Raw genomic sequence first — 25,617 nt, forward strand, 5'->3', positions numbered from 1 at the left:
CTTAACTTAATGAGAGGGATGTTGCTAGAGGGAAGAGTCGAGTACTTCTTCTGTAACATAGAGAGGTGATGCTGACGTCTGGATGGGTGTAGGTAAAAAAAAAAAAAATTCCCTTTCCTCTGCACAAGAAAATTGGTCAGAATTCATCCTCCATTTACAGTGTTGTCTTTATTTGCAGGAAGTGACACGTCACATCTTTCTGCCAGCGCACATGAACAGGGAGCTGGTTGGTCAGTCACCTCACGGCGCCAGTCGACGCGACGAGACGCCTGCTGACTGATAAATAACAGGACAAATCAAAACGGGGCGACAGAGCTTGGCTGGTGTCACATCATGATAAGAGACAGAGAGGCTTTGTGAAAACCAGAGGTATCACTCAGACATTCTTATCGCCAGGAGACCACATAACTGCAGATTTAGTGATTCTCTTATTTGAAAGTTAAAGGGTCAGCTCACCCAAATTACAAAAAAAAAACATATCAGTTAGCTCTAGCAGCACTGTATCTAGCCACTCTGGGTTTTGGTTTATGTGCAACTTCTGCTGCCACCCTAAAACATATAAACAGTGTACAATTGAAAAACTCAACAGGGAATTGTCTTTCCAGTAGCAATGTCCTAGTCACGGTGGAAAATCTACAAACCTCAATATATCATTATGTCATCATTAGAAAGTTGTAGTGATAGCAAAATGAGAACTTTCAACCAAATTATTTGCCAATAGATTCATTACACAAGGCCTCATTTAACACGGCGTACACTCATGACACCTATTTGTGATCATTTAGAGCAACTGAATCATAAAACATGATCATGTGTTGCTGCTGTAGCACAATTATTACTCACATAATAGCACAGTATTCTACTACTGTAACCAATAAGAAACTCTTATGAACTCAAGTTATCATTATCCCCAGGTTAGGTTTGACGTTTTAATTAATTCATTTTCAAATATAAAATACAATATACAGTATATAGTATAATTAAAGCTGCACTAATCAATATTTTTTTATTAAGAGTGGGCCAAAATAATGTCTATAATATGAAAGGGATTACTTGTAGTGACGAATCCACTAGACTCCCCTCAGCTCTATGGAGTTTTTTAGCCTCTGCAGTTCATTGTTTTGGTTTTACAGTGCGACTTTAGCAACTTTTAACTTTTTAAACAGATGTTTTTCAGTGAAAAAGCTCTGATAAACCCACCACCAAACAGCAGACAGGCAAAGTTACCAACTAGGTGGTGAACATAATGGAGCATTTAGCAGCTAAAGAGCCAGATGTTTCTCTCAGCTGGTGGAGAACAAAAACAGAGCTAAAAGGAGAGTGAACACTGGATTTACGTTGGTCAGATGTTGAGAAACATGACTCCAGATAAATGCTAATTTTGCTGCAATGTGGCTGCTGCTACAGAACAATTATATTATGTGATGATACTCATTTCAATGCTGTATTTTCAGCTTGTTACACTGCTCTCAAGTGGCCAAAAAATCAATTTAAACTGATTAAAACAAGTTGGAAAATGGTTAATGGTACACTTTTTGAGATTTAAGTAAAATTGCTGAAAAACAGGAATATTAAAGGGCAACATTTGTGTGGAGGGTTCAGATGTGCGGTGAAAGTGCTAATGTGACTGTGTTCTATAACCCCCAAACCCCCCAAAATGAACACAAAACAATCATATGATCCGAGAGAAAATCATGGCTTGTTTGTCATCAATCATGTGATTTTCTAAAAGTAGTACAAGCCTTGACATGAAGCTTCAGTGAAAACTGCAGTGTGTACTTTGCAGATGCCTCTGAGCTTTAATATAGAAAGTAATATCACTAGACTGTAGTTCCCAAAGGAAAAAAATTACCTTCATTGTATTTGGATGGCAGCAGCGACCTCAAAGCTTAAATAAAACTCTGCATGACTAGATACCACTAGAGGTAAGTAAGAAAACATTTGTTTGTGATTTGAGTGAACAAGCCCTTTAAGACACCCATTTATGTTTTAAGTGACATTTTATCTTAACCTTACATCATGTTCAAAACCCATTTGGAGTCTAATATCAGAATGGACATCAATGTTGAAGAATAAACAGTTTTTTTTCCCTTCTTGTAGAACTTGGCAGGCAAAATCCGACAACAATTGTGCTGTTATGACAAGATTATAAGCTAATAAATGTGTTAGCTTTTTCAGGTCCAACTTGAACTAGAATGCGTCATTTTCATCAGGTCTGCTTATAGCTTAGGGGCAACACATTTTCTTTGTGTTAAAATCAGTTGTGCCGTTTAATAATGCTGTGAAACAAAAGGGTGTTTCTTCAGATAACTGATTTCAATGGCAGTATTGAAGATGACACATTCCTCATTAAGAGCATTTGCTCCTAACCAACTTCTGTCTCACCCACGTTCACAAATTCCAACACTTTTCATAGACATGCCTGCCTTCACCAAGCAGAGACGGGCTTTTACAGTTCATATCGAAAATCCTCCATCGTCCCACATTGAGCGAAGGGTCCCGGCAGGTAGCTAGCCAACATGGGTCACCACCTTCATCTCACTAGCTTCTCGTGAGACAGATGCATCCGTTCATGCATCAAAACCTGCACCATCTGTTTCCCACCAGTTCTCTAGTGAGGGCAAAGCATGATTGGTCACAAACTTGTCGATAGATATCTGTTTTCTCTGCAACAAAGTCCATATATATACGTTTAAAAAATATAAACTTGTCTCCATCTCTTGTCACTTCACCAAGACCACATGATATTTTTACATTTCTGAGGAGGACCTAAAGTGTTTGTCAGGTCCTCACACTTAAAGCTTAATGAATGAATATATGAAGAGTCCCCTTCCAAAGTGAGGTATCTACCATTTGCAAAAAAGTGACATATACTCATACAAAATGATTTATAGCATTAAAATTAAAACAAATTACAACATGTTAAAGGCTAATAAGTAATGTTGGTCCTTATCTGACAAAATGAAACACTTCTACAGACTTTGAGAGGTCTTGATTTTGTCTGAATGTTTACATTTTTAATTAACAACTTAAATTTTTCTAGATATATTCTTTATTTGGAAATGAACTCTTCATATCTGCAACTTAAAACACAACAACAACAAACAGTCAAAGAATTTCATTGTGATTTGACTTAATAATAACATGTGCTTCCATCTAACATTTGGGTAACAAAATTAGGTCTAATTTTAAAAATTGTGGCATCAAAATAACGAGGAAAGCTGAATGAGAGTGCTGCATGTGGACCAACACTCACACACGCACACACACCTTAAATCTTGTGTAACACTTCATCACAGTTCATCTGAGAGAAAAGTCTTAACATTTAATATTTTTCTTTCACATCAAGGAATGTTCAAGGAAAAAAAAAACTTTTTTTTTTTTCTTTTTTTTTGTTGTTTTGTTTTATATTTTTTAGAGTTTTCCCACACTGCATCTTCAGTGTCACTTCACTGTACACCTTCCAAACCCGATCGGCCCTTTAAATGTAACCTGTAACGTTTATTTTTGGATGAGCGAAGTCAGCGTGTGTGTCGTATGCAACAGTTTGTGTTTGGGCAGGTGTGAAGCGAGAAATGGGGTGTGTACTTCAGGGTCCCTCCCTCCCCCCCCCCCTCTATGCCACCCCGACAGTGCCACCGCCGGGGTGGCACGCTCTCTCTGGTGGTCATCTGAAGGGCATGGGCAAACAACACATCTGCTCTGAGTCATGATTCACAAAAAGAGATTAAGTGTGATTTTGTGAGGGAGAGGGGAGCGGGGCAGGACAGAGTTGACCCTTTTACCCCCACCGTCATTTGACACATAGGAATGGCTCTTTCTCTCTTTCTTTCTCTCTCTCTCTCTCTCTCACCCCCACCCTCCCCCGTAGTCTGCAGTTTTGTCCGTGGAGGCCAGGTGAGCGCGGCCTCTTATTGGTCGGAGAGCAGTAGCAGGGTGGGCAGCAGCCAGCCGAGGCCCAGCGGCAGGGACAGGCGGACGGGCTGGGCTCCGTGGTCCGACAGGCTCGGAGAGGGAAGAGTGGAGTCTTCCTCATCACCCCACAATCTGTCGTTTTCGTTTCCCTAAAGAAAACAGACGTGACGATTTGTCATCCATTTTTTCGTGCAAGAACAAAACAACTCTGTTATCTGTCTTCAGATTCCACACCGGAAAACATCTTTTCAGCTGCAAAAAAAACTGATCCAGGAGGAGAGATTTTATGAGCGACTATGTGGCTATAATGGACAAATTTTACACATCTAGAGTTGAAAAATAAGATGAGCGATGGCGAGGACATTGCCACTTATCAGCCCGACGCAATTTCACAGTGAGAGATGCTTTTCACTGCGAACATATTCAGAATAAACTCTTCAATCAGTGGAAACCTATCTCTAGATTATTCCCTTCTTCTTCCCTATTCCCATCTTCTACACTAAAACTCATCAGATGTTGATTCCGCTCTTCCTCTCTCAGAGGTTTGTGGTGGTGGGTTTTATTGTTCATTGTGGAAAATATGTTACTTTAACATCGTCTGGTCATTGAACATTAAAGGCGTCCAGGAGAGCTTTTCTCACTAAACGCATTGTGTTTGAATCCTCATAAAACATTTGCAAAGTCGATTTTACAAATATTTTAAATCATGCATTGTTTACATCCATGTTTGCTTGCTAGTCCTTCTTCTTTTCACTGCCTTTTTTTTGGTGTATTGCTACATTTGTTGGTGTTTTTGTTACCACGACCAACTGTTGATCAGCAGAATAGCGTGAAACCGATGGGAAGGCATGAATCATGCCGCCCACGTCCTTGTCCGACCTATGTACCGGTAAAAACATAGCTCTGTCAGAGCTGCTAAAACTCCACAGGGTACCTTTAAAGCAGCCATACATCACAGAACAGAGACGTGAATGTCTGCTCTTCAACCTGTTGGAGATCTTAAAGGTTGAGTTCACATATTTTGATTTACCAAAACCTGATGACTCATAATCATAGATTTTAATGAAGGGCTTGTTGCTTTTTGTTTTTATGCTTTTAGAAAAAAAAGTGAATGATAATAATCTGTGTGTATTTTGAATATTAAAAATATGCGAAAATCAAAAAAAAAGAATTCCATATCAGAAATAAAATGAAAATAAATAAGGGAAGGAAAAGGGAAAATGTTAATCATTATTTTACTGTATTACTGAGGACTATCAGAGCATTTATTACTCCAAGCAGATGATTTTTATGTGTTGTCAAACACGTCTGGAGGGGATCTTTAAATAGTATATCGAAATGACACTGTGTCTAATACTGTGAAATTGAAAAACCTGAAATATAAGATAAAGCGAGAAGAGAAAAACTAACATTTATAAGAAAATAGAAAAAGAGAAATACAACTGTAATCAGAAAATGTGTTCAGAAAAATGAACACTTGGACAAACATCGGTGTGATAACATTGACCTAAAATGACAGAAACCATCTTTGGGAAAAATTTATTTGACGTGTACTTTGATTTTTTTTTAGTTTGGCTCAAGTCCCATCTGCTAACATGGAGGAGGCGGGACTTATGACCTATAAATCCTGCAGCCGGCCACTAGGGGGCGATCAAGATATTTTGGCTTCACTTTTCAGGAGCTGTCATGACGTCCATATTTATATACCATCATTATACCTCATTATATACCATCATGGCTATGCTAACGATGCTAGCCATGCTAACTAGCTGCTAGCCACCGTGCAGCCTGGTAAAACGGATGCGTCACGTCTCTTTGTATCTACAGATCGGTGCTCCTGTCACTGTCTATTAACTGTTGACTTCCTGAAGTCTGATCATATGACTCTGAGACAGTTGTCCAGATGTCCACAACTAATTAACAGCTTTAACGAATTCTGATTTATGTCGACCTTGTAACACTTTATTTAATCCAGTCTGGATACTCGACTATCAGGTGACAAAATGCACATGTTCAACAAAGTGTCACTTCCTTGTTTACCTTACGTCTGTAATGCAGTCAGAGGATGATACAGACTGATGAAACAATCATGCGTGGGACGAGGTGTTCAGAGGACCGGAGGCGAAATGTATAATTTGGGCTTTTGGCCCTTTTCTTCAGCTCTCCCTCTGGAAATAAGTAAGTGGCCTAGTTGTACATTTAGCTTGGGAAGTTTATTTATATCTGCTGGCGGATTGTCAATTATGTTATCTACAGCATTTTCTGGTTCCAATTAGGAACCAAATGCATGCAACAAATTTCTTCGGCCTGAACTGTGTGTTTCAAGTAAAACAGGCTCTCCGCATTAAAATTTATGTTCAACGGGGTTCAATCGTTGTTTACTTTACTACTTCATTGTATAGGCTACATTAATGATGTTTACAGAACCTGTTTATACTGTTGATGAAGCAGTTATGGATATGAAACAGTTTAAATGTTTCGTATGTTCACACTGATTGTGCACACTGAGAGATGTGTGACAGGAACTAAACATCCCTGAAGACACCAAACACCTCTAACATAAATCCAACTCTGATGTTTCCTCACTGGCTGCTGATAGACACTTTAATAATGGTTCCACCATCAAACACAGATACTTTTAATGTTTTTTTGATGACATGTTTAAATATATATACATTTATGTATATAGTGTATTAAATATTTAATCGAGAAGGCTTTGTTCACATTTGCAATCATGGTGCAAAGAATATGGAACTATGTCATAGATGGCTTTGTGTAGAGCCTTTAAACTGTCAGCAGAATAAGCTTATAACAGTATGACATTTATGTTCTGTCTCACTGCTTGTTTTAATTGTATTATTTATATTTATTTTGATGACGTTACTTGCTTTGTTCTCTATTTTGTGAGCTGAATCCTTTTACTGCTGCAGAGATCTGATGACCTCAGATCTCGGATCAATAAGCGTTACTTCCAATCCGAAGGCTTTCTCTGAGATTGCTCCTTTATTCACTCGTTTAAAATGTCTTACATGATGAACACTCACTAGTCTATAGTGAGCTGTGAATCCCAGCCTGTATATCAGGTTTTCAATCAGTATCTTGAATGTCATAATGTTTTATAGGATGCATTTATGTAATTCTGACACCTTATTTCCCAAGCTGCTGTCAACTTTGATAATAAAGTTTACTATCAAAAATTCTGCCTCTAAATACCTTTATCACACTCTTTACTGCTTAAGAGTGTGTAAGTGTCCTACTTAACCAAATCTGAGACATCATTTCCAAAATCTGTAGCTTTTATTAAGTGTTTGTGTAAAAAGTAATACGGGCTGATATTTCTTTAACTCTCAAATATCAATATTGGCTTTAAAAATCCCACATGGCTCTGGCTTTACTGAGCAGAAAACTGAGCTTGGATCACTAATTAATCATCATTTTGTGTCCTGACTGCCAAATGTAGAGTGGTAGAAGTAGATTTACATGCCTTTTATGTTAGCAGCAAAGCATTACATTACATACACCTAGAATTTGGACAAACGGGATGGTGAAAAGTGTACATTGTGCACAAGCTAGCGAGTGGACACAGCTTTCTTCATCTCAACTTTCATATGACTGACCATGTATCTGACTCTATCTGAAATATGCAGATTTTGTAAATCCCACCCGTCCGCTGCTCCCTGCAGGTTAAAACAAACACCCGGAGTTATCTGCAGCCGTGTGACCCAATTCAGAGTGAGGCCATCTCCATTAGTGCCTCTCTGTTTGAAAAAGGTTGTACATCACATCCTCAGTCTTCCATTTCGTCTCACCTGAGTAGGTATCTGTGCTCTCAGAATGTTCTGCTCTGTTTCCATGGAAACGCCCGGGGCGGTGGTTGCCAAGTGCGGGCTCTGGTTGTCCGTCGCTGGACTGGGCATCCCGGGCTGGCTGGCGCCCGTTTTCACATCCGATCCGTTCCCAAAGGCCAGGATGGCATTTTCTAGAACACGAGAGCAGCAGAGATGTTGTGTTTAGAGGGACATGAGCGGCAGTTTAATAGTACGCACTGAGAATCTGCTTTCATTGGGTGGTAAATGGGAAAACTTTGCTCATTTTCACATCAGCCATCACCTCTAGTTTGCTTTTTACCCCTGAACGGCTCTTTGTAATATGATTGGCCACTTTATAATTATGTGCTGGGGGACTATAATTACAATGTGGTCATTGCTTGTGAGGTCTTCAGTCTTTCAGAGTGAGTCATCAGTCTGCTGAATGACTAATCTCTGGTCTGAAACATTAATTTTAAACTGCAATTTAATTTGTCTTATATACAAATACATCTATGTCATTAGTTGTTATCACTAAGAGGGACTGCGACAGACAAGAGGCCACTGAGATTTGATTTATTTACCATAAATGAAAATTTAAGTATGGACACTTTTGTGCTCACAGAGGGTGATGCATCAATACTTTAAGAGAAAAAATACAAACTGTCCCAGAAACAGCAGCAAGTGCTCCATCCACAGAAAGTAGATTTCTGGATAATGGAAGTTCAGATTCTTCAAATTTATACATCTTTGTCGCCTTTCTGGGCCACCAGTCTATAAAACTGCTTAAAAATGTGTAACATACTGTGACAAAGTGGGTGAGGCCATTTGTCCACATTACATTTTGTGTTTCTTTCAGTATATGTAGCATTGCTTTCACATATTATCCCGGGTTTTGTTTGTGTTTAGCATTGTGTTACATTTACATTTACACCTGCATTTATGGTTTAAAGTCCTGTGTTTCTTGAGTCGTAGACTAGCTTGTGTTTTTTATACTCGTCATGCTTTCCAGGAGACAAATGGAAGTCACCCAACGACTTCCCCGCCTTTAAACTCACTGACATCACCAGTGATGTCATGGGTTAGACCAAGTATGGGGACGTTTATTTTACTTAGTTAAATGTTGGTTTATTATCTATATGATTTGTACTTATATGCCAGTTAGTATAAGGGGAAGGACACCCCTGCAAGAAATGTGGTTCTGCCTATTAGATTGGCGGGCCTATTTAAGGGGAGAGATGTTGGTTTAGGAGAGCAGACATAAGAGGATGACAGTGTAGTTGTGTGCACATAATCATGTACTGTCAAGCCAGTTTAATTTGATTTGCTGCTTGTATTCATTTCATTTCTTCTTTTTTTTCTCAGATACCTTTTTTTTGTTACACTGGACAGAATAAATCAGTTTTTACTCATTCAACAAGAGTCTGAGTCTGCCTCATACCCAGAGGCGCCTTAACATTACTATAGAGCCTGGAGCTATGGACATTTTGGAGCCCCCCCCCCTCGCCCCCCAAACGTTGCCTTAATGCAACATATAAAAGATGCTGATAACACAATAATGCAGTTTGACAAATTGTGTATTAAATATTGGCTGACTGACTCCATAGCAGATTATATCCTAAACATTTTAACAATGTCAACAGCTCCCACAACATTTGATTCTAAAGTATCAAAGCCGAGGATGTATAATTAATAATAATACATCCATAATCAAAGCAGGTTAGTGGTTGGGCCACATTTTCTACTGACAGTAAGGTAAAATCCTTCACACTCAGACAAACTGTAAGAAAGGTGAACACTTCCTGCTGGTGACACAGTTTCATTTACAAACTTAGTAATTAGTAAAAATAAATCTGATGAGTAAACTTGTAATTAAAGTACAATTAATAATGAATTTGTGAGGACAGCTCTGTTTTCTCTTGGTGTTTTAAACAGCTACCATCACTACGAGCAACCATGACGCACTCGGTGTTCATCTCATAGCACACAAACTGCCGAAATTAAATCACCTCTGCCATAAAGTCCTCCTCCAAGTCCGTGCGTTATTTTTGTTGTCCTTTCCGACGTCTTTACTTTGACAAGGACACACAGCTAGCCGTCGAGCTGCATGAAATTTTTTTGCCGTTGCACCATGACCCCATGTTCAAACACGATGTAAGTCATGTTTTTACAAAGAGTGTTGATGCACAGCAGGAGGATTTACCCCTCATCACATCTGCCCTACATCACAGGTAGCTTACTCTCCTACATCGTGTTTACTATGTGTGTGTGTGGGTTTTTTTTTTTTTTTTAACCTCATATCTCGTTAGGCCCCTGGAGGCCCGAGGCCTGGGGCTTAAGCCCTGGTAAGCCCATGCATTAAGGCACCAATGCTCCTACCACCTCCCTAGCCACTCTTGTCACACTCTTCCTCACACATATGTTATTGATAGGCCTGGGGAATACGTTTTAAACATGTTATTTCTAAGGCAAAAAATATTGCAGTCCACAATCTTGAAGATGAGAGAAAAGAGCACTTGTGTGAGCATGAATTTTTCCAATGAATTCCTTTGAATAAAATGGAAAAAATGAAAAGCCCATCATTTTGGCCAAATAGAAGAATACCTCACTCAGTGGAAGATTGAGGCTTTAGTTTTAATTACAGAAATCTCAGAGGCAAGAGCTGCTGCACATCTGATATAATGCATAAATGGCAAAATTTGAATGGCAAAAAGGAGGAACTCTGGTCATAATATAAAATAATGAACAATAATGAACTTCAGAGAGTCATTTTTTTGAATCCATTCCTGGTCAGCAGGGTTGCTGGCTGGCTTACCTAAATAGCTGTAGGGTAGCATTAAAAGATAGAGGTGAAATTTTCCCAGACACTGAGTCAATTTGACTTGCTTCTGACCTTCCTGTTGTTAATCAACTCTTAAGGCCGCATCCAAAATCACTCCCTCATTCACTATTCACTACACGGGCACTTCAATGCAAAAGATAGTATAGTGTGTTGATGTCAGTTGTCGAAAACAATAGGGCTGAGCAGGGTATGAGAAATTGTTTTGTTTATACTCACACACACCATCCTAATCTAACAAACACTAGTATTATGTCTGAAGTTGCTTATATGAGACTGAAGAGCGGTATGTCTAAGAGAAAATTATATTGTTTGTAAGAGAATTGTGATGTGTGTGAATGAGATTGACATCCAAGAAAGAAATTATAGTGTGTAGTCGCATGTATGAGAAAGAGTCTGTGATGGAAAATAATAATATATAGTGTGAGAAACAGAATGGTGGTGTACTGCTCATACATCAAAAAGCTGTGCTGTCATTATAACAAAACTTGTTGAATTTTTAATCGTTCCTTAACATGTTCTGAACACTTACATGCTTCATGTACAGTAGTAGCCTTGTTAGCATTGCTGCAGGGTAGTTACAGTCTTTTTCTTTTTTAGAGAAGCTGCCTTTCTTTTCAATTAAACCCTCTTTCACACTTTTTCTCAAATACATGCATTGAATTTTTTTTGTCACACAAAAGGTTGTACTCCCTCTCACATATAGCACTACACAATGCTATTCTTCTCACGCTTGTCACTTCTTTTTTTTTTCTTCCAAACATATACTATTTTCTCCCACGCACATGCATCACTCATTTTCTATTATACGCTTATCATTCTCATCTCACAAACTATTTATTGTCTCTGACAATTACACATAATGCTGTTCTCTCTTTACAATATTCTTCCTATATAAACTACTACTTTTTCACACCTATAGCGTATCCATAGAGAATATAGGTAATTGAAAAGTATTAATGCATACTATTCTCTCCCACTCATGCACAATCACTTTTGTGATATACTTATGTTCTCTCTTAATGCAGTAACCTTCTTACTTTCTCAAATATTACATCTTCACATTTACTATCATTCTCAAATATATTTCTGCCTCATACAGAGGTATGTTTAACTCTTTTTCAAATATGTCTATTCCTGTTCCTGTTCCTGCTTCACTATTTTCTCTCATACTGGTGTTCTTTCTTGCACACACTACTATTCTCTATCAGTCACTTCCATTCTTTCTCTCAAATAATCTTTGTTTCTGCTAATTCTATATCATTATTTCATACATACTACTATTCTTTCTTAATACACTATCACTTTCTAACATAGAGTTTGAATGGAAGAGAAAATAGTAGTGTATTATACTACTATTTTTTTTCTCAGTCACTAAATTTAAAAAATCTTTTGTCTCACACATACGCATCCTTTAAAAAAAGGTTATATTCTGTCTTGATACGCTATCGTTCTTTCTCATAATATATGAGATGTAATAGTGAATGTGAGAATGGTAGTACATTAAACTTTCACTAACATTTCAAAAATACTTCTTTTCTCTTTTGCATATATGCATTACTTTTTAAATCATTACATTATCTCACTATACATCATTCTTTCCCACATTACTATTCTTTTCTTGCTTTTTTTTATTTGCACATACCATTTTTCCCCTTACACTGTCATTTTCACGAATACACTATCATTCTTTCCACATATACAGTACTACTTTTCCCTCATTATACACTATTCTTTCTTAGATACTACTATTTTCTCCTTTCCATGCATTCTACTGTCAATAAAGAGTGTAATGGAGTGTGTAAGAGAGTATACGTGTGTGTGTGAGTAAGAACAGTATGACTCAGTTATATTTATGGCCCAAATACATGTGAGATAGTGATGCGTATGGGAGATTATAGTGGAGTATGTGTGAGATTATGATGACAATCACATCATGTCTGGAGCTAAACTTTATTAACACAGGTGTGTGTGTGAGCTAACGTTATTGAGAGACAATTTAGAAAAAGTTTGGGTTATTTTTTGTCATCTGGGCTTCATGTTTTGTTGTATTTGAACTACACACACTATTTGAAATCTTGTGAGCCTTTTCAGTTTTTTGTAGTGTGGGTATTGATTTTACTTTTTTAGACACACACTCGCATAAAAACCTATTGCTCTCAGTCATTCCTGTGTCCTGCTATAAAAAAACAACCCACGGACCAATCAGCTACAATAATAATAAGTGAGTAGACTTAAAGATATACTATGCAGGATTCATCGGTTGGTGTTTGTAAACACACAGCATTCAAAGTTGGCCCCTCCTCCCCGGCTCAACAAGCAAGAAAGAGCGAGAGAGAGCGAGAGAGAGAGAGAGCAAGAGAGTGAATGAAGAGAACGAGCGACGCTGGTGAGAACAAAGCCAAGAATCAGATAAATAAAACATTATTTTCTGATTGTTTCACGGTGGTTACATTCTGAAGCACAAACAAACACAGCCTCATCCTCTGCACGACCCTGTGGGACGGTGCCGCTTTGCCAGGTTTTTGTGTGAATGCAGAGTTTCATCCTGTCCACTGTGGCCTCTCTGCTCTGTGTGTGTGTGTGTAGCTCAGCCCCGTCCTCGGTCAAGCAGACACACAGACCTGCAGCTCTTTATACATCCGTGACACAGAGACAGAGAGCAGAGTCCCGGTCGCTACGCTACAAGTCCTGACCTCACACCCTGTGCGCTGTTATTGGCTGGGGACTACACACCCACTGCCCAAAATTTTGACACCCAGAAACGTCCCAAACACAGCAAAGGGCAGAATCTCTGTAGATAAATACACCACCACACACTTCTAGTGGGTCATAAGTGATGATTGAGAGGAATTACTTTTGTATGAGTCTGTACATTATTGTTTTTTTTGGAAAACCCTGCATAGTATATCTTTAACTAAGGAGGACAATGAGTTGAAAAAGCCAGAATCCTTTTAGGCTTCATTTGTTCAAACCACAACATCTGAACTTAATGATGGATTTAGTCCTGCAACTGAAGGTCCTTCCTATTTATGTTTAAATTCACGCCTTGTGCAAATTTATAATCTCGGCGAAAGTTATATGCACAATGTTTGAAGTTATGTGGCGTTATGTGCGATGATTGATTTTAAAGTAAGGTTAAAATTATATGAATTATGCTGTGGAATTTTCATATTATTCAATGCTTTCATTCACTCACTGAAAACCAAGGACATACACTTCAGACCCTCTCAACCTGGCAAACATTCTGTCTTTCATAAAAAATATGAGCTCCACACAGGGTCACGGGCAGCAGAGCATCGCCGCACACAAACCACCGATATTTTGCTGAAAGTCCTCTTTTGCGGTAATAGAAGTGAAAAGCAGAAATCAATCATATCATTATGAGATGCTAATTGAAATATATGTTCAGATGAATGAGCACACTAGAAGGTGTGAATTGGATTGTATGATACAAACTGTAAAACTTTTATTAACTGTATATAAGGACACATCTATTATGACATATGAAATAGTTATGAGTACAGTAGGAAGGTGGGTTACTAATTGGACAGAGTGAGGGAATTTACTGAATTTCTACTTGAGAAGAAAAAGGAGTGCCAACGTCCTGTCCAATTTCTCTCTTACTTGGATAAAACTCATTGTCCACTGAAAAAATGATGCATATAATTGTGTTTATGGCTGACATCATTCATCACAGGTGATTAATATCTAGTCCTGCCAACAGGAAATGAGAAGTAAAGACCGAACACAAAAACACTCAGCTGGTCACAGCGGTATAGCTGCTGAGTCATAACATCCGATCACCAAACAATGACGATGTTAGATAGATTTTGATTTGCCACACAGCGACAGAACCGAACAATCATGTTCAACAAAAGCACCGAAATTAAAGCTATGTCATCTCCCGCTGCTGCCGCTACCTGCTGCTTTTTATGAAATCACAACCTGTCTCTTGCTGTCAGTTCAAAACACCTTGCAGAGCTGATTTAAATTCTACCTTCACCATAATGTTAGAGTTTGAAACTTTTAGAGCTCGCTTGATGGATGGTTATGTGAAGTGCTGTGCAGCAGGTGGAATCCAAACATCTTTTTTTTTTTGTCCTTTCTTTCTTCGCTCATCATGTTCATATTTTATGTAACAAAAAGAGTCATGGATAAGAGGAATGTTTCCAAGTTGCTCCTTCATGAACATGTTTTTTTTTTACTCTCTCAAGCTGCAATCAAGCTACAATCTCACAGTGGTGGAACGTAACCCAGTGCATTTACTTTAAGTACAGTACTTAAGTACTTTTAGGGGTACTTGTACTTTACTTGAGAATTCAGTTTATACTACTTTTTACCTCGTTGCATTTGTGTGACAGCTATTCTTACCAGTTGTGAAATTTTACATAGAAAACATATCCTGAGTATATAAAATATGACAGATTATTATAAATTAAATTAACCAACAAAATATAAAATAGCTAAAAAATTTGTTCCACTGCATCCAGCTACAATGTTAAAATGTTTTAATATATCAGGAACAATAATTCAGTAATGTAATAAGTTCACAATGATAAGGGCCATTAGGCTCACTAATGACTTTTACTTAAAGCTGCACTAATCAATATTTTTATATAAACAATGGCTCAAATCACTATCTGCAGTGTTAGAGGGGTGACTGGTAGTAGTTGCATCATCTCTACAGAGCACTTTTAACACCTTTAAACCTGCAACGACTGATTTTTTTGGCCTTTTTGAACACAACGTTGACATATTATAACCTTTTAAGTTGATGTAGCAAATATATAAGCATACAGTTACCTATTTATACATCCATAATGTTGTGTATTCAGCTTGTTCTGCTGCCCCAAGTTGCCAAACAAAAACTATTAATGCAGATTTAAGTAAAAGTGTCAATGCAAGACTTTCACTTGTATGTTTACATTGCACCACATTCTACCACCACTCACGTATGCCAACCAGGGTTCAGTCTATTGCTCCAAAATCTTCACAATATATCTACTTGTTCTAAGGTGTTTCAAATTACTGTCAATCATCGTTGCTACTGTAGTTGTTGAAACACGTGCATGTTTACAATGATGACTGGAGGAACGTGAATCTTTAGAGATCCGTTTCCTGCTTTCACAGGTGTAAAAAGAACAGATGTTCAAGTTTGAATTGCAATTCAATTAAATAAACAGATGCTTTAAGTGTTTTGGGTTTGAATCCTCACTTGACTGAAACACATAATGTTTTTCACACCTTTGCTGTCAGCACTGCAAACAAGGATAATTTAGGGAGTGTGAGAGTGTGATTCTCTGGAAAGCCAAATATAATTTTTCTTCCTTCCTTCCTTCCTTTTTTTTTTTTTTTTTTTGTTTAACTTTTTGAAGTGTTAACAAACAAACATATGATTGTCTAGAAAAAGTCATACAATGTGTAACCTCAACTTCCCAAAAAGAAAAGTGATGTTGGATGTTGGATTCAAAATAGCAGTCAGCCTTTCAATTGTTCATCTGTTGTCTGTAATGGTATGATCTAATGATTGCGATGTATATCTAAATGGGCCACTCATAGTGAGTAGGTTTTGACTGGGAGTAATATTACAGTATATATATATGATAATATATGTATAATTTACATATTATATATATATATATATATATATATATATATATATATATATGTTATAATTTACAATTCTGGTGAATTTCTATGGCTTTATGCACCCCAAAGGAAACCCATTAGATCAAGTTCTTCAATTTACCACAACACAAAATGACTTATGATCATATGATGAATTATATAAGCATTCATTTTCATTCAGCTAATGGGCTATTCTGCAGCAATTACGTTTGCATGAAAGTCACTTCAATTAAAATATGCTCATGAAGAGATGAATGAGAGATTCATCAATTAATATCCCCTGCTTATACTGTAAGATGGATGTGAGTGCTTAGACCTGAAAATCACACCATTATTCCATCTGTTCCCAGCAAAAAACCCCTCAGATTTCAGGGGCAAGTCACTGGTTATTAGTGATGGGGATTTCAAAGCCTTCAGTAGAGTATCAGGGTGTGACAAACAAACATTGATTTCTCGCAGGATCATAACAAATTGATCCATTATCTGAAGTAGTTTGCCTTTGCAAACAAAATTCTGCAGCAATCAATGCAGAGCTTTGATTCGTCTCCCTTCAAGTCAAGTCAAGTCAATTTTAGTTATATAGTGCCAAATCATAATAGAAGTTATCTCGGGGCACTTTTCATATAGAGCAGGTCTAGACTGTAATCTTAACAATATTATTTATAGAGACCCAACAATTCTCCCATGAGCAAGCACTCGGCGACAGCGGCAAAAACTCTCTAGGTGGGTGGCCGTCTGCCTCGACCAGTTAGGTTGAGAGAGAAAGAGAGAGAGAGCAGTTCCACATAGAGATGTCTGGTAATAATAATAACAATAACAATAATAATAATAATAATTGTAGCAGTGGGTGTCTAGCAGGATCACAGGGGCAGTGGGTGTCTTGCAACCACAGATCCAGATTCTACAACTCCGGAGGCAGAAATATCTGCAGAAAGGGAGACGAGAAAGCACAAAACTAGAAGAGAGAAGATGTCGAGTTAGTAATGGGACCTGAATGTGGAGATGGAGATGGAGATGAGGAGAAACGAGCTCAGTGCATCATGGGAAGTCCCCAAGCAGTCTAGGCTTATAGCAACATAACTAGGGACTGACTATAAGCTTTATCAAAAAGGAAAGTTTTAGGCCAACTCTTAAATGTCAGACGAAGACCTTCACTGGTGCAACACTGAGCATCAACTACTAGACATAGACGGAGGTGGTAGACGGGTGACCTGCGCGCTCCGGATGCCAGCTCAGCAGCTAATTAGCAAATCTGCAAGTTGCAACACAACAGCAGTGAGTCGATAGCGAGGAAAACAGATTGGGCCCAGCTGAGGGTGTGTATACATCAGCACCTTGCGAAAAAAAAGCTGCGGACCAGCGTGCTAATGGTGCTGTGGGTCATTAGTGTCTGTAGGACAGGTGGAAAAGTGTGCTGCCCCGCTCAAAGTGTGCAGTTAGTGCTCTGCAGTGTGCAGCCATCCCCTGGCAGGCTGACGGATGAGAGAAGCGAAGGGGTGCAACACTAGCTGCTCGCCACCGTGCCTCGCCACCCGCCGTCACACAGAGATGAAGTGTCAATTGATATCTTCAGTGGTAAGCTGTTGTGACAGTTCCTTTGTAAATGTTTGGACACGGCCGTTTAAGCATCGCCATTGTGCATCTCTTTGACTTTTAAGTTTCTACCTAAGAGCTTTTTTTTTTTTTTTTTTTAAAAACTAACCTCACAACCTCCCTTGAAGCAACACTGCAGAATACATCCCGTGCACGACCCCTTCCTGTCCCCAACCATTCTGACATACTGCTGGTTACCCACACTTTTTCCAGTTACACTACCAATTTCAAGTTCCAGAAAAAATTAAAATAATTGCAGAAACAAATGAGCCTCACCTCCATCTGTCCTCTCATTTTTCCCTGACACACTCAGCTTTCAGAGAATAAAGAAGTCCGGAGCTGCTGTTCTGCATAGTGATGTGGTTATTATCGATGTGATGAGGAGGTAAAGCAGGGTGACAGCTGTTTTTTAAACCTGAGCATGCTCAATCGAGAGACTTTTTTTTTTTTTTAGTAGTAGTAAGTAGTTTTTCCCCTCCCCTGTCTGCAAACGACTTTATTCTTCCCCGGCACTATTGTCTCTGTCCACCTCATTAGTTCGGAGGCAGGAAACCAAATTACGCTCAATTACAAAGTCATCAAAGGCCATCTGAAGTCCCGTCTCAGCAAGCAGGCCCCAGCACAACAGCACTGGGGGGGGGCCCAGCATGCAAAATAACACTGAATTCAGTTTCAAAAAGACACAAGTGCCAATTGATAACGGTGCTGTCCACTGAAGGAGACTAGTCTTTTGTCTCCAGTCAAAATGAATAACTTTTCATCCTCTGTACACTGTGATTATATGAAGAACGTGGGGGAAAGGAAAAAACATTCAGGAGCTCTCCCGGGACAGATTCATTTTCCCAATTATTGGCTCGTATCCAAACTCTCCTTGCCAAATCATTACGTACACTTTCTCCCCAAAATAGAAGTGTGGCCTGCCTGTGCCTAGCAAACGAGTATGAACTCCAATTGAGATGAGAACGCGACATGCTCCGCTGGTCCAAGAATCGCCTTTCCCATTAGAAACTTGTTCATCCTTATTATCACGTACGCGCTGTTTGGCTTCAGCCATTTGTTCAGGCAGGAGGAGAGGAGCGTTTTTTTTTTTGTTTTTTTTCTTTCGCTCAGATGCAGGGAAATGAGGCCAGTCAGTCTGAGGTTTGTTTTTCTGGGTCTCTAAGGAGCTTACAGTAAACAGCACACAGGAGCTGCCTTAGCAAGTCTGAGTCCTGGCTGCAGGATGCACATGAGGAGTTTCATTGAAAAACAAGACATCCATCAACTAGCTGAAAAACATATGTGACTACTCTGGGAAGTTTAAATCACAATGGGATAGTTTACATTTTATTCGCTATGTGGTTGGTATTTAGAGAACAGCAACATTGTTAATTTTACATATCAATATATCTATGTCCTACATGTTTTCTGTCCCTTCAGTGGATATTTGCCTGGCTGCTGCCGTCCATAATAAAGTGATAAACAGTGAATGAGGCTTCCAATTGGTAGATCCCATTGCAACCAAAAGCTACCATGTTGGAAGGTACGCTTATTTGTTTTGTTGCAGAGAGTGAGATGAGAAGCTCGAGACCACTCTTACATCTCTCAGGCGTTTTTTTTTAGAACTGCTTCCAGTCTTTATGCTAAGCTAAGATAATCAACAACATTTCATTGTATTTCAAATTGTATTTAGACCTACTTCACATTGGCACACTGCATAGCCACTGGGAATTATGCTGAAATAACAATTACTATATATATATATATATATAACATAGATCAAAAATAACTTACACTTTTCAACCAGTCAGCCCGGTTGTAACCTACATTTGCCAGATCAATGTCAACCGGGTTATGATTATGACTTTTTCAAATAAGGTATGAATTAAAGCTCAATTCTGAAAAAGACATATTCTATGCTACTACATGACATATCCTTCTTAAGAGTAGCATACACCTGCTCACCAAGAAAAGAAGCTGGCAGACTTTAATCTTACATGAGGAAAAAATTAGCCGGCTGTCTCACTGCAAAAGGTTTCCGGCAAAACTTTTTGTAAATGATTTTCTTCTGTTGTTGGGAATCTGCAGCTACAAGTTTAAAGCACTGGCTAACTCATTAAAACCCATTACAGCACTTTAAGTGGTGACCCCTTTTTTGGAGCACAGTTAATAGAAGTGATTTACAAAGAGTTTTGTCACTGGAGAAAAAAAAAATACTTATAATGAGTAATATCTACATTTGAACCAGTTTGTTTTGCAAGGGTCTTTATTCCTTCTTATTTCCTCTCCTTTACATCATCTCTTGTATTGGTGGTATATATTGTTTTTATTCTTTTGCCTCCATTTTTGATGCTGAGGGGTTCCTGCTGTGGTGTTTTTGCACTGAACATCCCATTGATCATGTGACCGGGATGTCTTTGACACTGGAATATTTAAATTTTTAAAACCTGTGGCTATTTTTGCTCATGCACTGTAATCTCAAATGTACACTGGATGTGGCTGCATCACATTCCAGTTGCGCTACTGCTGTCACATCTAATGTCCAAATGTCCACTGGAAGTGTTTCAGAAACATCTGTTCTTCAGCAGCCACATTTCCAATATTGTTTAGAGTTGTTTTGGCTACATTTTTTGTATTTTAGAAGCACATTAAATATTTTCAGCGCATTTAGGACTGATGTGGTAACAGATAAAAGAAAATGAAATACAGTAGAAGCATAAAGTACAGTATAGCTGGTCTTTACTCTTGTAATTATTGTACGCAGCAGGGCGTTTAAGCTTTATTTTGCATCGGCATGTCCTGAATAGAGCATATAAGTAAAAGAAAACTGTAGCATTTTGGCTTCTGCTTCACAGACTTTGGAGAAGAAGTGACTTAAACAAAGAAGCAAACTAGTTTTGCAAATTGTATGTTAAAGTCAATAACTAATGAAATGCATAATTAAATATTAAATTCATGTCAATAAATATTACAATTAATATGCAATTACAGGTGAAATTGGCAACATTTTAGATTTACAACCCACAAATTACAGTGTAATTATTCAGTAGTTCAATACAGGGTATCAATAAAACAACACTTACTGGGCAAATATGTAAGTACATGGCGCAAGACAAAAGATTAGGGAACAAGCAACTTTTTGTTTAAGAGGGACTAAATTTCAGTGTAAGTGTTGTTTTAAAAAATCAAATGTTGATATTAATAATTATAGGGTTCAGTAATTGGTAAGGAAAATTTGAGAAAATAGGCGTTGATATTACAGTGGAATTAGTTATGGTATTTATTTTAGAATGATGTACTTTACAATTACATTGAAAAAGTTACAGATATCTGTAATTACAATCTGTATCTATAACAAAAGTTATAGAGAGTAGCTAATAGTAGTAATATGGTGTAAAAATTTGAGAAGAAGGGTGAATCTTTATAGCTACAGCTATAAAACAATAACAATATGTGTATGTTTTTAAAATGATGATAGAGCACCGAGCTAGTTGCTTATAAATGAGTAATGGAATTTGTGGAGCTGCAATCTAAAATGTTTCTGTAATTGGTCTGACAAAAATAGACCCAGATTGTAAAGACAAACGAGTGGATAAAAAAGCTGTGTGTGAGCTGTGAGAGAAGCTCCAGTTATGTGTCTGATGGACATTTGCACACTAATTATATAGAATAGCGGCAGAGCTGGAACATAAGGAAGCTGTGTCCAGTGGACATTGGGGTAAAAATGACTCTTGCATGATGTCTGGTGTGAAGTTGGTACTTTGTTTCTTTCTGTCATAATTGAATCAAGAAAAAGCCTTCTATAAAGTTAACGAACACTGACATTCTGTTTTTTTCACCACATGACAGCAGCTGCAGTTTTCTTTGTACAGTCGCTGGTGTCATTGGTGTTGTTACTCATGCCAACATCTTTGTAAGACGTTGTCTTCTGTTGTTAAAAAAAAACAAACCATAATAACCCAAAATAAACTACAGTGTCGGCTGTGACACCAGCAGCTACAGTTTGTGTTACTCCGTCACTGGTGTCATTCTTCTGTCACTGGTGCAATCACTCATATAGAGGGATGATCTCCTGTCATCTCAGCATTATTGTTGTTGTTGGATGAATACAGAGACAGTACAACAAAAGGTAAGAGAATAACAGGGGTTTGGTGTCTAATCCTTCTGTGACATCAGCTGTATTTTATCTTTGGCAATCTTAATTAGAGCAATTTTTTACCAAATTTCCAGAAAACCGCCAACAGCAAATGCAAATTAATGCACGTTTCCATCTACTACTGATATGCAAATATTAGGATTTTTGGGCTCATCAAGATAAACTGTAATTCTCCAGTCTGGTGCTATTAAATTTTTGCAGAAGAAGAGGGTGCAACGAGATGATGTAATTAAAAGAGTGCCAGTCAAACTGCAAATGTTGGAAATGTGATAGAAATATGAGCATTTATGTTTGTTATATGTATTCATTTGAGGAGCATTACAGTCTCTTCATCGCTCCACACAGATCTGATGTTTTTGTCTTCCACCATTTTTCATCTCTTCAGCGGAGTGAAAGCTTGACTTCACCAACTAGTCCACTTCAACCTATTGTAAAACATTTTTGCAATATTTTACTTTTCCCCTGACTACTGGCATTTCCATTTATGTTTTTCTTTTTTCGCAGATTGAAAATATGGCATGGAAATGCATATATTGATGTCTTTGTATTTATCATCTGTGCAGCTACAAAAGACGACATGTTTCTATTATCTGTCATAAATAGCATTTTTTTCTGCAGTGATATATTCCCAGCACAGTGTAAACAAATACATATTATATGTGGTAATCCATTACTGTGTGCCACCAGCTGTAGTGTTTCATTAATGTTACTGGCCTGTCACTGCTGCCATCACTCAGGGGGTTGTTTGTCTGCGAGTCTTATTTGTGCAAGGAAATATAATAACGTTGACTTAAGTAAACACATGAACAGTGACTGTGTAGTCGTAACTGTGTCACCAATGTGTCATCGGTGCCATCACTCATTTATCTAAGGTCATAAATGTATGGAAATGTATTTTTAAAGCGATTAATAATAATCTTCTTTTCACTATTCCATTACATTTTCTTTAAATGTGATCCATCCACAGTATATGATCTTTTAAAGCCTCTAAAAAGCCTTAAAATGATATAAACTCCACTTAAGGTCATTCCCAGAAACTCTACACAGGAAATTATATGTGTGTCCTCAACTGCAGCTACGGCTCTGTTGATGGAGTTGAGGTTTCTGTAGGGGGGGGGTGTTCTTATCTTCATCCATGCTTGAAGATTAGCTTCTCAAGTAGTAGCATTGAGAGCAGCAAATGTAAAAACTTCCATTAAGTGGGTTTACGTTAAATCACATTTGTGTCATATCAACAGACTTTGAATAAAACTTATCATTGAATGTTCTGTTCACAAGTACAGACCTTGTTACTTCACACACTTTTTTTTTTGTTGGGGGTTGTTATTGTGACTGTGCTGTTAGAGGTCTCTCTGAAGCTGTTACTCACTCAGGCAGATGTTGTCATGGAAAAAAGAGAGGAAGTCGTTGCATTGTTCCCTGTGGTTGCCACTTGCTGCACAGGAGCACCAAGGTCCCACGTTGGATGTGGAATTGTCAAGGTAGTTCGGAGTTATTGTGCTTCCTGTAGAAGGGAGGAGAGAGGGAAACAATAAAGTACTGCATCTTTACAGGCATAATGAACTGACACGATTTCTAAAATTACCTGGTTTAATACAATTATTGAATTTGACCATAAAATCAAATAAATCAGTCATTTATTTTATTTAGTTCAACATTTCTTGCTGTTTTTTTTGTTATTGAAGCTATTTAACCTGCTGGTCAGTGCCATTTTAAGCTACGCTCTCTCTGTAAACATCTCAAGAAATGTATAATTTTGTATAATTTTTAAATAGAGGCAGAAGACTGTCTGACTGAGGCGTTTAATGTTCCAATAAACTGAACGTTTGAGCAGAATTCTGGCTGATTTAATCTTGTTATGCTTAGCCTGATTATGACCTTACCCTGATTACGATAATCAAATAAAGGCGTTTACATGGCAATTTCTATCATCGCAGCATTGCCTTAATCAGGTTAAGACTGAGTTATTAGTGTGTATGTAAATTTATTCATTGAGAGAGAAAGTGAGAGGAATTTAAAGAGAGAGATAGATGAAGGCGGGGTGTATAAAGACAGAGACACAGATTAGCAGGTTAGTTAAGCAGGCAGCCGGGTGATCAAATGTTGGTTGACTTTTTCAATTCCAGCTGCTGACAGGGCTCGACACAGCTGAACTGTATGTGTATATCCTATTTCAAAAGGCATGGGTATTGGAAACCAGCTAACATTAGCTAAAAATACTGTGATCTATCACGAGAAGCAATTATTCGAAATGTGATTAGCTTCGTGGATGTATTTATCATATACATGCAGAAAAAGAGAGACACAGAGCTGCTTGCTTATGCAGCGTTGCCCTCCTGATCTCTCAGCGAGTCTTATTTGAAGCTACAACAGATCAAGTCCAAACAACAAGTACAGTAGCAGTTGTTTAGCTTTTCTTTTCTCTAACGTGCATATCCACTGGGGCAGGCAGCTTAGTGGACTTTGATAAGTGCAGCGGCCTGCAGTGCAAAGTTCAGGTGCTATCACGGAGGTTTTTCACATGTATTCTTTTTATTCTTCTCTGCCTTTGGAGCTTTTCAGCAGGAAATGATGGGGAAGTCATTCTCTGGAAAGGGTAATATAGCCTTGTAGCTTGTATTTTTAAAAGGAGGTGGGAAATAAAATTGCTGCACTTTGAGGCAGTGTGGTGAAAAAGTTCTGATTTAGCTCCATCGATTCTCTGGGTCTAAGACTTCTAAGCAACGACGGCTCAGAGTCTCACCTCAGTTGTCTAGAATGGCAAATCACTGTTGCACTGCTTTCTGCCCCTTTCTACCAATCTGTCTCCTTCAGTCCCTCACACACCAAACAATGTTTTTTTCCACCTCTTTCTGTATTGTGCTTGAGCGACATGCTTAGACTGACTGATTTTTAACAGCCTTTTGTGCATTATGTGATCTTTTGTTAAGTTTTTATCTAAAGTACAATAAGCCATATTCTATTCCTCTGCCTGCTCCCACTCATCGTCACGCCGGGGATAATGCTCTCAAAACAGTGGTCAATAGTTGTAATTGCACTACTTATAATGCCAATGACTTGGCCGGGCACGTTGCAGTCACATTAATCAGCACTCCATCGATCATTGAACCACACTTCTCCTCACAATCCTTGATTTATTCTTTTGAGTCCTGTTCAGTGCACTTGTCTGCTCTCCGCCTTCCTCCCTCTAAAACCTTTTTGTTCCCGATCCATCACAGAAGGTGGGTGAGCCAGTGCTGGCACGGAGAGATTTAGTTCTTACCTATCAGGCCGGTGTACGCAAGTAGACATGCTCCGTAGTTCTCCTGCTTGCAACCACTGGCGCTCTGCTCGGTAGGTTGGCAATCATATTGGAACTGTGCCCAGCGAGACCTGTGGGAGCAATAACATGCCAGTAAGAAACAATAAGGAAGACACGCACATCCCAATACCCAATAGGATGGGTGCTGGATCAAAAAATACCTTGCAGAGTTATTGTGCTTGAAATGCCTTGTGTTGGAAAAACGTCACAGCAGAAAATAAAAAGTCCTTTAAATGGGAGCTATTTGGTGTGCGGATCTCTCTGTTCAACTCAGCAATAACATGCCATCCATCATTTACTCGTGCCTGGCTGCTGCACACATCGTGACGCTGAGGGGTGGCCGGCACCCCTCACATCCTGTCTCAGCGACAGGATGTGAAACACACAATGCTCATCT

At 38.4% G+C, this 25,617-nt stretch overlaps 1 protein-coding gene across 2 annotated transcripts in view; it reads right to left on the reverse strand.

The window, feature by feature from the left end:
• Nucleotides 1-3,660: 3,660 nt before the first annotated feature.
• The window catches only part of gfra4a (GDNF family receptor alpha 4a), a 61,734-nt gene continuing 39,777 nt past the window's right edge, over nt 3,661-25,617 (reverse strand). For both annotated transcript variants that reach the window (XM_042388818.1, XM_042388819.1), the window contains 4 exons: nt 25,182-25,291; nt 23,289-23,423; nt 7,725-7,894; nt 3,661-4,064 (listed from right to left, as the gene is read on the reverse strand). In XM_042388818.1, coding sequence (XP_042244752.1) covers nt 3,912-4,064; nt 7,725-7,894; nt 23,289-23,423; nt 25,182-25,291 — 568 coding nt within the window. In that variant the 3' untranslated portion in view covers nt 3,661-3,911. The remainder of the gene's footprint in view (nt 4,065-7,724; nt 7,895-23,288; nt 23,424-25,181; nt 25,292-25,617) is intronic.

The sequence above is a fragment of the Thunnus maccoyii genome, chromosome 16, assembly GCF_910596095.1.
Source record: "Thunnus maccoyii chromosome 16, fThuMac1.1, whole genome shotgun sequence".
In the NCBI taxonomy this organism is placed as follows: domain Eukaryota; kingdom Metazoa; phylum Chordata; class Actinopteri; order Scombriformes; family Scombridae; genus Thunnus; species Thunnus maccoyii.